Consider the following 17,072-nt stretch of genomic DNA (forward strand, 5'->3'; position numbering starts at 1 on the left):
CAGGGCTACACAGAGAAACCCTGTCTTGAAAAAACAAAACAAACAAACAAACAAAAAAGTTGAATTAATGGATAAAGGTTCCAAAGCATGAACTGTAATGAGATCTCCAATGCTCTCAACTTTCTCTCTGGCCTTCAAGTTTCAACCTTTATTTTTGTATCAAGTTTCTCATACTTTGAACTTAACACATAGCACAATACTAAATGTCAGCAAATCTCTCTCTTTTCTGATTTAAGCAACCTGGAGAGCAAAACCTCTGCCTTAGCCTCCCATCAATCTGTCCCAAGAACATGAACATAAGTCCAAAATACACAGTGAAGGCTGATGTGGAGACTGGTAAGACAGCCAAGGCTTTGCAGTCTGATTTCTTCTCCTCTGTAGGCGCCATCAGCAGGTAGAATGGAAGACACCGCCTACCCTGACCCCTTGGGCAACCAAGGCATTATACTCCTTCACTGCCTGCTCTGTCTGGAGGACCCGCACATCGATGCCTTGTTTCTCAAGGTACTCCACAGTCGACGGAGGCACCTGGAAAGAAGGAAAGGAGATGAATAAGAAGGGGGACAGGAGCCCCAGAACTACTCCCACTACAAGGCAAGCGCACTTTACAGAATTAGACAGAACACCTGTCACTTCTCAATCATCCCGTGTGTCACCATTCCAAAATTAGACAGGAGCCCCGGTGAGTTTCAGAAGGGCCTGTGAGGAGCTGGGGTTGCACTGCAGAGGCTCTGGGGTATGAGCAGGCACGAGCCCTGCATCCACTCCCCCGTACCAGTATGGGATAAAAAGACCACTGTCAACTTCCCGTCTCACTGCACCCTCACTTTGTCACCAGTGGACAGGCAGGGAAGAGCAGGATGTGTGGGTCAGCCCTGGGTTGAAGCCCCTCTAGCACTGTAGTTCTGAGTAAGAATGTAACCCTGTATTTATCCCTGTGCTTATAACTCAGATCTAGTCATAACTGGTCCACAGGGCTGCTATGAGAACTGAGTTAAGGTACAGAAAATGTCTAACATGGTGCATAGCCCATGCTGGGTAAATTTTTAAAGTTTGATTGGTCCAACTTAAGTCTGAAGTCAAACTTTCCCATGTGCCAAACCAAAAGGCCTTCCACCAGCTTTTAAAAGTGTCAGATGCTCCAGTTTGCAGTAGTATCACGGAGTTTGCATGCGGATGTCACTGATAGGCTTATACTCTGAGACTCAAACACCTTCGCAGAGCGGCCTTTCTGGACTAGTCATAAGCAACTGCTCCCAAGGCACCATTTTGTTTACAGTATTTATTATCTGAAGTTATCTAGCTTGCTGTTTTTATTTTTAAATAATTGTTTAAGATTTATTTTATTATTTTATATGTATGGTGCTTTGCCGTGGGCATGGAATGTAACTGATGCACAGATATACACATAGGCCAGATGTTCTCTGTGCATTTGAGGTGAGCCTTGAGTACACAGTGAATGAGTTCCAGGAGAGCCAAGGCTACAAAGTATGACCTTGTCTCAAAACAAACAAACAAAAAGGGGTATTTTATCTGTAGCTAAATGTATGAGTATTTTAAGAATTTTCTATAGTCTAGACATTGTGCTAGACACTGAGGACTAAGATAAATAAAGCAAGTGAGGTTTTGTTACCACCATCAATTACAAAGCAGGCTTGAGAGTTGGCTCAGCAATGAAGAGCACTTGTTGGATCCAGGTTTGAGTCCCAGTGCCCACATGGTAGCTCCCAATTGTAACAGCTCCAGTCCTGGGAATCTACCTCTGTTGGCCTCCACAGGCACCAGGCAATGTGTAATGCAAAGATGTCCATGCAGGCGAGACAACATAAATACATAAAATAAAATCAATACTTTTTTTTTTTTTTTTTTTTTGGTTTTTTTCGAGACAGGGTTTCTTTGTGTAGTTCTGGCTGTCCTGGAACTCACTTTGTAGACCAGGCTGGCCTCGAACTCAGAAATCCGCCTGCCTCTGCCTCCTGAGTGCTAGGATTAAAGACGTGCACCACCATGCCCGGCTAAAATCAATAATTTTTTAAGTCACATACATTTAAATTTTTATTTTGTGTGTATAGGGTTTTTGCCAGCATGTATGCCTATGCACCACATTTGTGCTTAGTGCCTGTGGAGACTGGAATGGGGTATCAGATCCCTAGAGCTGTAGTTGTAGATGGTTGTAGTTGTAGATCCTGTGGCTTACTTAGCTGCTGAGCCTTCTCTGCAGGACTCTGGGATGCAGGAGAACTGAACACAGGTCATTGTGTTTGCAAGTGAAGAGCTTTAGCAACTGAGTTCTCTCTGCAGCGGAGATAGGACCCAACTACTAATGGACGATACTGATTTTGACTTATCCTGAATATTTTTTAGCTCGATCTCTAGAACTGAATGAAATATTTTTAAATGTGCCCTATCTTAGTTTGAAAGGTTTGATACCAAAAGCCTTACATAAAAAGACTATAATGATTATAATGGAGATTATATAATGGATTATAAAGATTATAATGGAGAAAAGGGAACTTAAATTAAAAATTTTAGATTTATTTATAACTTTGCATATTTTGCTTTCATGTATGTCTGTGTACCACCTTTGTGCCCAGCGTTCATGGAGGCCAGAAGAGGATGGGTGTCAGAGCCTATGGTTCTGGAGTTAGAGACAGTTGTGAGCTGCCACATGGGTGCTGGGAACTGACCCTGGGTTCTGCAGAAGAACAGCAAGTGCTCTCACTGCTGAGCCATCTCACCAGCCCCGAGGTTAAAACTTTACAATACAAATAAAGTGTGCCCTCATCAGTAGGGTGTAAGATTGCAAGGCATTTATTTATTTATTTTTAATTATTTTATTAGATATTTTCTACATTTACATTTCAAAGGCTATACCGAATGTCCCCTATACCCTCCCCCCACAAGGCATTTATATAAAGGATATAATTATGTAAGTCTCTATATACTTATGTGGAAAGCTGTCTAGAACAACGTAAGATGGAATATAGAACAATATATATGATATTATCCTATTTACATGTGTTTTACTGCTGTTAACAGACACCATGACCAAGGTAACTCTTATACGGGCAACATTTAATTGGGGCTGGCTTACAGGTTCAGAGGTTCAGTCCATTATCATTAAGGTGGGAGCATGGCAACGTCCAGGCAAGCATGGTGCAGGAGGAGCTAAGAGTTCTACATCTTCTACATCTTCATCTAAGGGCTGCTAGGAGAAGATTGGTTCCCAGGTGGTTAGGAGGAGAGTCTCATTGTCCACCCCCACAGTGACACACTTCTCCAACTCCAACACGGCCACACTTCCTAATAATGCCACTCCCTGGACCAAACATATTCAAACTACTACATTCCCCTGGCTCCCATAGGCTTATTCAAATAAGAGTCTATGGGGGCCATACCTAGCCATAGCATAATAAAAAAAATACATTTAGTCCAAATTCCAAAGTCCCCATAGTCTATAGCAGTCTCACCAATGGTAGAAGTCCTAAGTTCAAAGTCTCTTCTGAGATTCATCAGTCACTTAACTGTAATCCCCAAGGCCAGACAGGAAATCAGCTGGGCAAACTCCAACCTCTGCATCTCCAATATCTAAGGTCTAAGTGGTCTTCAGTTTTCCAACTCCTTTCTGCCTTGCTGACTACAGCACAATTCTTTCTCTTTGGTGGTTCCCCTCCTTGGTAGCAGCTTTTCTCAGCAGGTATCCCATGGCATCTAGGACTTTCTCGTGGTCCCTCCCTGTTCCCCGCCCTCACTGCTACACATTTCTTTTCATTCTCCTGGCCCTCTGGACTTCTGTCTCTTCCCATTCCTAAACCAGCCCTCCCTTTCCCCTCCCCTCTCCTCTCCTACCCAGGACCTCCCTCTACCTCCAGTGATTATTTTGTTCCCCCTTCTAAGTGGCATTGAAGCATCCACACTTTGGTTTTCCTTCTTGAGCTTCATATGGTCTGTGAGTTTGACCATGGGTATTCCAAGCTTTTGGGTTAATATCCACTTATCAGTGAGAACATACCAAGTATGTCCCTTTGAGTCTGGATTACCTCACTCAGGATGATATTTTCTAGTTCCATCCATTTGCCTGGAAAATTCATGAAGTCATGTTTTTTTGTTTATTTTGTTTTTTTTGTTTGTTTGTTTTAAAAGATTTATTTATTATATGCAAGTACACTGCAGCTCCAGAAGAGGGCATCAGATCTTGATATGGATGGTTGTGAGCCACCATGTGGTTGCTGGGATTTGAACTCTGGACCTTTGGAAGAGCAGTTGGGTGCTCTTACCCACTGAGCCATCTCACCAGCCCCAAAGTCATGTTTTTTTAACAGCTAAGTAGTGCTCCATTGTATAAATGTACCACATTTTTCTATATCCATTCTTCTGTTGAGGGACATCTGGGTTCTTTCCAGCTTCTGGCTATTATAAATAAGGATGCTGTGAACATAGTGGAGCATCTTTTGAGTGTATGCCCAGTAATGGCATAGCTGGATCTTCAGGATAGAACTATTTCCAATTTTCTGAGGAACCACCAGATTGATTTCCAGAGTGGTTGTACCAGCTTGCAATCCCACCAGTAATGGAGGTGTGTTCCTCTTTCTCCACATCCTCAACAACATGTGCTGTCACCTGAGTTTTTGATCTTAGCCATTCTGATTGGTGTGAGGTGGAATCTCAGGGTCGTTTTGGTTTGCATTTCCCTGATGACTAAGGATGCTGAACACTTATTTAGGTGCTTCTTGGCCATTCGAGATTTCCTCAGTTGAGATTTCTCTGTTTAGCTTTGTACTCTATTTTTAAATGAGGTTATTTGGTTTTTTGGAGGTTAGCTTCTTGAGTTCTTTATATATTTTGGATATTAGTTGTCTATTGGATGTGGGGTTGGTGAAGATTTTTTTCCTCATCTGTAGGTTGCCGATTTGTACTATTGACTGTGACCTTTGCCTTACAGAAGATTTTCAGTTTCATGAGGTCCCATTTATCAATTGTTGATCTTAGAGCCTGAGCCATTAGAGTTTCCCCTGTGCCAATGGACTGGTAGAATCAACATAGTAAAAATGGCCATCCTACCAAAAGCAATCTACAGGTTCAACGAAATCCCCATTAAGATTCCAACACAGTTTTTCACTAACATGGAAAGAGCAACTCTCAATTTCATATGGAAAAACAAAGAACACAGGATATCGAAAACAATTCTTAACAATAAAGGAACAGCTAGGGGAACCACCATCTCTGACCTTAAACTATACAACAGAGCAATAGTGATAAAAACCTCATGGTATTGGTACAGAGACAAACAGGTCAATCAATGAAATAGAATTGAATACCCAGAAATAAGCCCACACATTCATAGATAGATACCTGATCTTCCACAGAGAAGCCAAAAACACAATGAAAAAAAGAAAACATCTTCATTAAATCATGCTAGTTCAACTGACAACCTATATGTATAAAAATGAAAGTAGATCCACATTTATCACCTTGCACAAAGCTCAAGTCCAAGTGAATCAAGAACCTAAACAGAAAACTAGATACACTGAATCGAATAGAAAAGAAAGTGGGAGCCGGGCAGTGGTGGCACACCCACACCTTTAATCCCAGCACTCGGGAGGCAGAGACAGGCGGATTTCTGAGTTCGAGGCCAGCCTGGTCTACAGAGTGAGTTCTAGGACAGCCAGGGCTACACAGAGAAACCCCGTCTCCAAAAAAAAAAAAAAAAAAGAAAAGAAAAGTAAAGAAAGTGGGAAAGAGCTGCAAACTCACTGGCACTGGATCACAGTGCACCCTCCATTTCTGGATTGTAGTTCATTTCAAATTAAAAGTCCAAACTATTCCTTGTTCAACTGCAAACACATACAGTAAGCTTAGCAGAGTGGGATCTTGCCCTGAGGATCACCACTCCCTAAATCTCTTTACCTAAGGAGGTAAAGAAGAACACAGGATTCGGCTCCATTTAATTTCCTGCTGCCCCTTTATTATTACTTGAACCATACATTTTATAGTTTTCCTTTCTAAGCTGGCGATACTTCTTCAAAATGCTCTTAACCAGAGAACACAGACTCTGCTAGGTTTTTTTGAGATGTCCTTTGTCAATGCAGTTAGAATCAAATCTCTTTACTTTAGTAGACTCTTCAGACAAGGGCAAAAAGCAGCCACATTTTTCACCAAAATACCACAAAAATAGGCCGCATACTAAAATTCTTGTCCACTAAGACCACACGGGCCAGGTCCGCGCAGTTCAAATCACTCTCAGCAACAGTCTCCCATAGTCCTACTGGGACGGCCCGTTACGCCTCACTTAAAGCGTTCCGTGGCTTTCCAAATCCAGACTCCCAAGATCCACATTCTTCCAAACAAAAGTGTGGTCCGGCCTATCACAGCAATCAATACCCCAGTCCCTGGTACCAACTTCTGTGTTAGTTAGAGTTTTACTGCTCTGAACAGACACTATGATCAAGGCTACTCTTTTTTTTTTTTTCCTCAAGATAAGGTTTCTCTGTGTAGCCCTGGCTGTCCTGGAACTCACTCTGTAGACCAGGCTGGCCTGGACCTCAGAAATCCACCTGCCTCTGCCTCCCAAGTGCTTGGATTAAAGGCATGTGCCACCACTGCCTGGCCTCCAAGGATACTCTTATAAAGACAACATTTAATTGGGTCTGGCTTACAGGTTCAGAGGTTCAGCACATTATCATCAAGACGGGAGCATGGCAGCATCCAGGCAGCCATGGTGCAAAAGGAGCTGAGAGTTCTGCATCTTCATCTGAAGGCTGCTAGTGGAAGATTGACTTCCAGGCAGCTAGGGTGAGGGTCTTAAAGCCCACTCCCACAGTGACACACTTCTTCCAACAAGACCACACCCACTCCAACAAGGCCTACGAGTGACACTCCTTGCTTGGGCCACCATATTCAAAGCACCACAGCATGACAGGGCTGAGTCTGCATACGTGCATATGTGTCAGTGTGAACACATATGAAGGTGTGGACAAAGGGTTAGAGCAGTATGAATCTGTGTAGAACCTGCAAGGAAGAGCTCCTTCATCTCTTTACTTCCAGTTCTTCGTTGACTCTTGAATGTTTTACAGTAAGTGTATAATATTTTACAAATGAAATAAAATAGACACTTATGTTCTGAACGCAGCAAAAAAACATAACTCAAAAGAAAACAAAGGGCTGGTGAGATGGCTCAGAGGGTAAGAGCACCCGACTGTTCTTCCGAAGGTCCTGAGTTCAAATCCCAGCAACCACATGGTGGCTCACAACCATCTCGTAAGGAGATCTGACGCCCTCTTCTGGAGTGTCTGAAGATAGCTGCAGTGTACTTACATTAAAAATAAAATAAATCTTAAAAAAAAAAATTTGCTTAAAAAAAAAAAAAGAAAAGAAAACAAAGCCAGGCGTGGTGGCGCACACCTTTAATCCCAGAACTTGGGAGGCAGAGGTAGGCAAATTTCTGAGTTCAAGGCCAGCCTGGTCTACAGAGTGAGTTCCAGGACAGCCAGGACTACACAGAGAAACCCTGTCTCAAAAAAGAAAAAAAAGAAAAAAGAAAAAAGAAAACGAAAAGGCATAGTATAAAATATACTATCAAGATCTAAAGTAGTGGGTTGAGCACAGCAGCTGATGTGGTTCCAGCACACAGAAGGAAAGGCAGGAGGGGCACAGCAATGTCCGGGCCAGTCGGGGATACAAAAGACGACCATGTCAAAACTAAACCCAACTGATAAATTAGCGATGGAGCTCAGTGGGTGGCGTACTTGCATGAAACCCTGAGCGTCAATCCCCTAGCATGGCATGAACTGTGTGTGATAGTGCATGCTTGTAGTCTTAGTACTCAGGATGCAGAGGCAAGAGCCCCAAAAGTTCAATGACTGACTATAGTTATGAACTCCTTAATGGCTTTTTCACCCCAAAATGGACCCCATGTTTAAATGTGTTTCCATTAAGAGTTCATGGCCATCTGGCATCGCTACTCTGTGTGTGCGCACTCTGTGATGTTCACACGGTGATAATGTTACAGAACAATGCACTGCCCAGAGTGATTCCCACTGCTGACCCACATGACTACTGACCTGATAACCACAGAAGGTGAGAAATTCTGGAACTGAGGGATTTGTGAGAAATAGTTGAAAGGACACAATCGGGATTGGGCACAGAGATTTGGAAAGTCCAGCACTGACAAAGTGGAGTGTACACAGTCTTACTCATCCTAGGCCACATATCGCTTAGCAAAATGAGAGGCCGTGATATTTGGAGCTGAACTCTAATGAAGGAAATAGAGAGCAAATAGTACCTTAGAGCGCTAAGGTCTGAGAGGTAAGTGCCTGTCCTCAGGAATGCTGTAGACATCAGAACCTACCTTCAAGGCCTCACTCATTCCTCTGCCAATCACAAGTGTCTGTACACCCTTCTCAGCAACTTCCTTTACATCTGCGGGCTGCACTCCAGGAGAATGCTGGATATGGGGAGAGAGCAGAAAGGTACCAATCTTTCTTCACAACCCAACTCTTTTTTAAAAAAATGTTATTTTAAATGTATGCCAAAAGTAACAAAATTTTTTATTTTAAGCGTTTTGCCTTCATGCATGCATGTGCAGCATGTGTGTGCCTGGTGGCCACCAAGGCCAGCAGAGGGCATCTGAGTTACAGGCAGTTGTGAGCTGTCATGTGGATGATGGAAACTAAACCCCAGATCGTCTGTAAGAGCAGCAAACGCTTAACTACTCAGTCCTCACAACAGCCATCCTTATGGGGTTCATTCTAGAACTGTTTACTGAGGTTTGCTTTCTGCCAAGCATAGTCTCACATTCTGGGCATGGAAACAAGAAGATACAGAGCTGCAGTCAAGGAGCTCCAAGTGTAATGGGAAACACACAAGATTGCCTTCTTCTGCCCCTGTCCCTCTAATTTGGGCAGACCTCATGTAGCTCAGACTGGCAGTAAGTTCAGTCGATAGCCTGTCTTTGAACTCCTGGTCCTCCTGTCTCTAGCTACGGTGTACTGGGATTATAGGCATATGCTACAATGGCCAGCAGGCAATTTCAGTGGGGTGAGGAGCAGTATTAGCAAGTAAGGAACTTCACAGGGGCTAAGAGTGTGTCCTCCTGGTGAAGAGGGCCTGCATCAATCCCTGCACACTGGACAGCTCACAACTGCTGTAACTCCAGCTCCGGGAGATCTGTCACCGTCTTATGACCTATGCACTCACGTGGACACACGTACACACAGATACACACATAATTATAAATAAGGTTTTCAGTATGACTCAAGCAGAGTGATGATGTGGTCAGAGAAGACAGCGACTGACTGCACACCATGCTAAGATTGCGATTTAGGAAATAATTAAGAATCCTGCACCTGGGGATGTAGGGAAAGATAAAGAAACCCTGTCTCGAAAACCAAACAAAAACCAGTAAAAGACAAGATAGGAAAGAAAGAGAAAGGTAAGCACAAAAGCCTCCGCTGTCTACTACATATGAGCACGCTGCTGCTCAGAAACATACAGCTTGCTTAGGCTGACACACTGTCAAGTGGCAGAACTGGAATCTGAGCTCAGACACACAGTATTTCTGCTACAATGAGCTCTATAAAGTTCTGCTAAAGTGAACTCTATAAAGAGCCCAGCTGGGTCCTGATACCAAGGAACAACCTACTTGACACTTAAAAGAATGAAACATAAAACCAGGCAGTTGAGAGCCAGGCGTGGTGGCGCACGCCTTTAATCCCAGCACTTGGGAGGCAGAGGCAGGCGGATTTCTGAGTTCGAGGCCAGCCTGGTCTACAAAGTGAGTTCCAGGACAGCCAGGGCTACACGGAGAAACCCTGCCTCAAAAAACAACAACAAAAAAAAACAAACAAACAAAAAAACAACCCTCCCCCCAAAAAAATTCTTTTTTTTTAAATTTTTTAAATTTATTTAACTTCTGAGACATCTCTTCAGCCCCAGCTTGTAATGTTTTTAAATTACTTAAAAAAAATTTAAAGGAGAAATTGAACAGGGACATATCTACATGATTGTTTTATAAATTTTAAATGATTTTCTTAGTTTTTATTTTATGTGTATTGGTATTTTGCCTACATGTCTGTGTGAGGGTGTCAGATCCCCTGGCATGGAGTTATAGACAGTTGTGAGCTGCCATGTGGGTGCTGGGAATTGAACCTGGGTCCTGTGGAAGAGCAGTCAGTGCTCGTAATCACTGAGGCAACTCTCCTGCCCCATGATTACAACTATTTATTAAAGACTATAAAAGAATTGGATCAGATGTTCTTTTTAGTCCTATACTCTGTAATTGATCAATCCTAGATCCACCCTGAACTTAATATATGGTTTAAATAATTTACATTTTTTTGGAGCTATGACCACAGTGAATGTTTAAGAGAATTACAGATCAGGGTTGGAGAGCTTTGCCTTCCTTAAATGCATTTCAAATAAATGCATTTATTTGAAAATTGGGTGTTTACTTCATTTAGCAAACTGTTCTGAATAGAACAGTGATTCCCACACTCTTAGACTTCACGTTGTTTCACTGTTATAAGTGTCAAAAACCAAGACTATCCTGACGGCTAGAAATGCAGTGCAGGGCTGGAAGGAGTACAAGACTATACTCTTCTGAAGAGTCAGACTAGAGCTATGGCTGATCAGAGCCATTCAGAGTTGCTGGGTCTGTGGACACATGCGGTGATGATTTCAGCTGCTGCTATCCTGCAGGCCCACAGTATCCTGAACTGAGCAATAAACCCTAACAGCAGGAGCCTGTGGAGCCAGGCACTGGCAGCAATTACTCTCTGTTTCATGTGGAAACCTGGATTTGGAGCTTCACACTGGTATCGCACATCTTCAAATTGCCCTCAGCTCCCCTATGCTTCCAATTCCTCAAGACAACAACCAAGACTCATGGAGCATAACTCCAATCTTTATCACGAGGCTTTTATGACATAGCCCAGGGTTGTAAAGCTCACTGTTTTTCTTGGGGGAAAGCTATTAGTTGTAGAACAGTGTCTTATCTAGCAACCAAACATGAGGATTTCATCCTTGTGACTCAGAAATTTTACAATCAAATTGAAAAGGAAATATGCCCAAATTAAGCTTTCAAAAAATCATTCCATTCTGTCAAAATTAAAGGCTTGTAAATGGATAGGAGTACCATTAGCTGGCTCCCTTGTGTTAAAAGTAGACTCTCTGAGTGAAGTGAAGTGAAGGGATGGCTGGAACCTATCCCCTGTAGGTACTGTCTGAGTTATGTTCTCATTGTCCTCACCTGAATGAACAGCCCTTTGACTGATCTCTTACTCTACCAGGGCACTGGCTGCTTTCCTGCCACAGTCTTGTGAAACTTCTGGTAACAGCTCTCCAGTGATTTCAGCCCCCAACATTGCAGCCATGGGCCACGGGAGTCTTGAGTTTCACTTTGAACAATCTTCCCGCGTTTCTACTAATAGGGGGAGGTTGAAAATAGTCCGCTGCTGCCTGCTTACCCATGACCAGCACTCTCAGGAATGGGAAGTCCTGTGGGGCATTGCATAAGATTCAGAACCAAAGCACGCCAGGTCTAAATCCTGCATCTGCGATACCGGGTTGATAAGGCCCACACATCAGGAATGTCCACCTCTAGCCTGATCTGACCTAGAATTGTGTTCCTTAAGGACTAAATTCCCAACCAGAAAACATTAGACAAGCTCAGGGAGTCCTGTGTTGGAGGGAGGAGGAGGATCAGAGGAACCAGAGGGAGGGGTCAGGGGCACACCATGCATGAGAACAGGGTCCACAGAATCACCTGATCAGGAGCCTGTAAGAGTCTGACCTAGGTCCTCTGCATGTATGTTAAGGCTGAGCGGCTTGGTATTCTCATGGGAATCCAGGGTGTGGTTGGGGGTCTGTCCTTGACTCTTGCTCACCGGTAGGACCCTTTTCCTTCTAAAGGGCTGCCTTGTCTAGCCTTGATGTGATAGTATGTGCCTGCTCTTATTGTAGTCTGTTATGTAGTATTTGGTATCCCTGGGGGGGTGGTGCTCTAATCTGAGGGGAGGCTGATGGGGGGGGGTGGATCTGGAGAAGGGGAGAGGTGGTGGGGGAAGGAGAGGCTAGGGGTAGGGGAGGGAGGCAAAACTGTAGTCAGGATGTAATATATAAGAGAAGAATAAGAAAAAAAAAAAAACCAAAACTTGCTAAATTCTGTGATTTTTTTTCAAAACATGACATTTATTTCAAACTGAAGGATTTAACCAGGTGGTGGTGGTGTATGCTTTTAATTTCAGAGTTTGGGAGGCAGAGGCAGGTGGATCTCTATGAGTTTGAGGCCAGCCTGGTTTACAGGGTGAGTTCCAGGACAGCCAGAGCTACATAGAAAAACACTGTCTTGAAAAAACAAAAACTGCCAGACATGGTGGCACACACCTTTAATCCCAGCACTTGGGAGGCAGAGGCAGGCGGATTTCTGCGTTCAAGGCCAGCCTGGTCTACAAAGTGAGTTACAGGACAGCCAGGACAAACAGACAGGGAAACCCTGTCTCGAAAAACCAAAAAAAAAAAAAAAAAAAACCAAAAAAAGAAAAAGAAAGAGAAAAAGAAAAAGAAAGAAAGAAAGAAGGAAGGAAGGAAGGAAGGAAGAAAGAAAGAAAGAGAAGAAGTAATAAAAGTGTAGGGTTTAATAAAGTATCAGTTTTGCCAGGAGCTGGAGGTGCAAGATGGAGGAAATGCTCATGGTTGTGGGGGTGCTTTGGGGGGTAACAAATATATCTTGGGATTAATATAATAGTAACTGCACAAACCTATGAATATGAATTGAATTTTGGGTCTATTATATATATTTTAAATGATTTATTTTTGTTTTATGTACATTTATGTTCTGCCCATTTGTATGCATGTGAGTTGGTGTCAGATCCCCTGGAACTGGAGTTACAGACAATCGTTAGTTGCCATGTGGGTGCTGGGAATTAAACCCAGGTATTTTGGAAGAGCAGCCAGTGCTCTTAACTGCCAAGTCAACTCTCCAGCCCCATGGTTCCATTATATTGCCTGTGTAGTTTATTTTGTGTGTATTGGTGTCTTGCCTACATGTATGTCTGTTGCGCCATGTACATGCCTGATGGTGGAGGAGGCCAGGAGAGTGTTAGACACTGACACTGAAGTTACAGACGATAGGAGCTGCCATGAGGGTGCTGGGGATCAAATCCAGGTCCTCTATGCAAGCAGCCAGTTCTCTTAACTGGTGAACCTTGCATCTCCAGCCTTACGTCGCACACTCCAAAGGAGTAAGTTTAATGGTGATGCATACATTTAGCAAGGAAGAGGGAGAGAGAGGGACTTGGCTGTCTAGTATGTTGGAAGTTCCTTGCTCAGCCGCCTGCAGTGTCAACCAATCTAGTCACTAGCGTCTTACCTCGGTTCCTGTTTCTCTCCAGTCCCAAGCCCGACTGCCTCCTGGCCATACTTTGCAATCCTTATAGGTTAAGGTAGAGCCTTGCACTTTCATTTGTCCCCAAGAGAGGGAAGCAATTTTAGGGGAAGCCATAAGTAACTGAGCTGAAATCTGAAATTAAAAGAAAAGGTGCCAAGTCAGCAACCAAGGAAAGTTGAAACTGCTCCAAAATCCAGAGACAGGAAGCCCCAACTCTCTACAACATGAGGGGTCTCCTTCTCTAACAGGAGTCTTACCCTACACTGTACACAGGCCCTTACTGATTGCCTCCCTAAAGCACACTGCTCTTGGGACCTGGATCATGTGAGCACAGAAAGCAGGTATGACAGATTATTTCCAAGACTCCAGAGGGAATCCTCAGGATGTTTTATTAGAGATAAAGTTTGGAAGTGAAGCTTTACTTCAGTATGACAGGACGAAGAGATGGCATGGCCTACCTCAATATAAACACGGTGAACAAATCCTATTAAAATGTGATTATTTGGCCAGCAAGAGGCTACCTGGCATCAAGCCCAACAACTCCAGTTCAATCCCTGAAGCCCACATGGTAGGAGAAGAGAACTGACAAACATTCTTTCTCTGTCTCTATGTCTCTCTCTCTCTCTCTCTCTCTCTCTCTCTCTCTCTCTTTCTCGCACATGCACACGCACATGCATGCACACACACACACACAAGTAAAAAGAAAAATACGCGAATAAAAAGTAAAAAAAACAAAACAAAACAAAAACCCCAAGCTGGAGATAGAGCTCAGCACATAGGAACACTCTCTGTTCTTTTATTTGACCTAATTTGGTTTGAAGTACCCATGTTGAGCAGCTCATAATTGCTGTAACTCTAGTTCTGGAGATCCAGTGTCCTCATCAGCCTCCAGAGGCACCCACACATATACACTCACATAGACACACATTCATATGAGTAAATTTAAAAAAACAAATGAAAGAAAAGCCCAACACCTTGCTTTTAAAACAATTATTTGTCACTCTAGAAATAAAATTAAAGACCTACCATAAACTGCTTATTTATGCAAAGCACTGAATCTCAGATTAGTTTAGCTCCTGGGAACTCTCTATTTAGACTCTGTAGGCACCTAAGTTCAACTACGTAGGAGTATAAAAGCAAATAGACTTCTTGCTACTACGGAGTAAGCACCTGACTGGTGAACGAGGGCTGAAATTCTCCAAGTGGGAGAGATGGTTGGACAGCTCGTCAGTAAAGTGTTTGATGTGTGTGGAGCTTCGAATAGACCCATAGACTCATGTGGTTTGAATGCTTGGCCCATGGGAGGTGTCACTATTAGGAGGAGTGGCACTATTAGGAGGTGTGGCCTTGTCAGAGGAAATGTGTCACTGTGTGTGGGCTTTGAGGTCTCTTAATGCTCAAGCTCCACCCAGTACGAAAGAGACCTTCTTCCTGGCTGCTTGCAGAAGAAAGTCTCCTCCTGGCTGCCTTGGGATCAAGATGTAGAACTCTTGGCTCCTCCAGTACCATGTCTGCCTGCACGCTGCCATGCTTCCCCCATTATGATAATAGACTGAACCTCTGAACCTGCAAGCCAGACCCAATTACATGTTGTCCTTTATGAGAGTTGCCTTGGTCATGGTGTCTGTTCACAGCAATGGAAACCCTAACTAAGACAATGTACAAACTTGAGGACCAGAACTAGATCATTAGCATTCATGTAAAAAGAAAAAACTAAAACTGGGCATGGCTGCACACAACTGTAATCCCCGTGCTGGAAAGCAGAGACAGGAGGATCCCTGGAACTTGCTGGCTAGCTACTCTAGCTGAATCCTCAAGCTCCAGATTCAGTGAAAGACCCTTTCTCACAAAATAGAGAGCAACTGGTGACGTCAACAGTCACATGTATGCATGTCCACACACACTCCCTGATATGTACAGCAGCATGCACTAATACGTATACCACACACACAAAAGACAAAAAGAAATTCTCAAGAGTGACACAGTCATAGAGGCCTTTATAAACTCTCCATGTATCCCAAGTAGACCAGAAGCCATGAGCTCATGCTGCAAAGACATGGATAGGTTAATTCACTGGAACATCATATGCTAATAATGCCTAGTCACACAAACAAAGAGAGAGGAATATGAGGATAGGCAGACATAAAAAAACAGTACAAACAAGTGGGATTTTCAATTCACTCTTCAGTGCACACACGGATCCATTAGTAGAACACAGAACTCTTGCTGGCTCAAAGTGTATGACTACTGAATTAATTTGTGGCTGAATACTAATCTGCATAGACATAGAGGAAAAACTCAGAGAACAAGCTTGCAGAGCAATGGCTAAATGTTTCCAAGATGAAACAAAGCGAAGGGCCGAACAGGTATTTCAGTGGCCACACACCACATGGGAATCAGAAACAACAGCATTTGTACTGTGGTTTGAATGCCCTCCAAATTTGTGTGGTTATTTAACTGTAACATTTTAAGAGGGCTTTTATTTGCTTTGTATTTTTGAGACAGGGTTTCTCTATTATGTAGCTCTGACTGTCTGGAATACTTAAGTGGGCCAGGCTGGCCAAGAACTCACAGAACTCTACATGCTTTCTTGTCTCCCAAGTGGTGGGATTAAAAGCATGCACCACCACATCAGGCTTGTTTGAGTCAGGGTCTAATGAATCTCAAGCTGGGTTTGAACTCATGACATAGCTGAGGATGATCTTGATTTTTGACCCTCTTGCTTCTCCCTCCTAAGTACTAGTATTAAAGGCTTCCATGACCAAATCCAGTCTACTCCGTGGTGCTGGAGATCAAACCCAGGGCTTTCTGCAGGCTAGGCAATCACTCTGCCCTTGTTTTTGTTTCTTTTGAGACAGTATCTTATCATGTCATTCAGGGTGGTCTCTAACTAGTGATCTTCCTGGTGGATAAGGGGTGGGACAAAGAACTGGCAAGAGTGTTTTTAACTATGAGAGCTCTGCCTGTATGTGTTGCCATTTTTACTTATTTTGAAAATAAATTGCATCATAAAAACTTGCAAATAAATAAAAACATCACATAACAACATTATAGCTTTGTTCCACTTTTGTAAGAGGCAGTTTGTTGTCATTGGAGTAGGTTTGTTACAAAAGGAAGAGTTTGACCATCTTTTGATTTTTAAAATTTTATTTGTGTGGACATGTGTGTGCTTATGAGGTTGTTTGCACGTGAGTGTGCAGATGCCCATGGAGGCCAGATAAGGCTGTTAGGTCTCCTGGAGCTGGCCTTATGGGCAGTTACGAGTAGTCCCACGTGAGTGCTGGGACCAGTACTCAGGTCTTCTAGAAGAACAGCAATTGTTCTTCACTGAGCCATCTCCTCAGCCCCAGGCCCCCTTTCTTGCTTCCTTTAGCTCTTCTACAATATGATTGCTGCCCCCATAGCACGGTACATGGGGCAAGGAAGTTCTTTCCAGAGCTGGCTCTTGATCTTTACACCGTCCCGAATTGTTAGAAATACATTTCTGTTAAGTACAGAATGCCTAGCTTCAGGTGTTTTATTATAGCAACACAAAGCAGGTTAAGTCATTTAGAACAAGCAAATGTTTGAAAACTTAAAAAAANTTTCAAAACTTCCTTCATTACTCAAAATGCCCAGCTTTTCTTGATTATCTAAAATGTCTAGTTTTCAATAAAATATAAGATATTTAAAAGAACCCAAAAAGCTT

At 43.1% G+C, this 17,072-nt stretch overlaps 1 protein-coding gene across 4 annotated transcripts in view; it reads right to left on the bottom strand.

The window, feature by feature from the left end:
- Positions 1-128: 128 nt before the first annotated feature.
- The window catches only part of Aamdc (adipogenesis associated Mth938 domain containing), a 28,150-nt gene continuing 11,206 nt past the window's right edge, over positions 129-17,072 (bottom strand). For 2 of the 4 annotated variants that reach the window (XM_021209926.1, XM_021209930.1), the window contains 3 exons: positions 13,367-13,516; positions 8,348-8,443; positions 129-528 (listed from right to left, as the gene is read on the bottom strand). In XM_021209926.1, the coding sequence (XP_021065585.1) occupies positions 388-528; positions 8,348-8,443; positions 13,367-13,516 (387 nt within the window). In that variant the 3' untranslated portion in view covers positions 129-387. The remainder of the gene's footprint in view (positions 529-8,347; positions 8,444-13,366; positions 13,517-17,072) is intronic. The other 2 variants (XM_021209936.1, XM_021209937.1) reach the window with 1 other exon arrangement.

Source organism: Mus pahari, chromosome 1 (assembly GCF_900095145.1).
Source record: "Mus pahari chromosome 1, PAHARI_EIJ_v1.1, whole genome shotgun sequence".
NCBI lineage: Eukaryota > Metazoa > Chordata > Mammalia > Rodentia > Muridae > Mus > Mus pahari.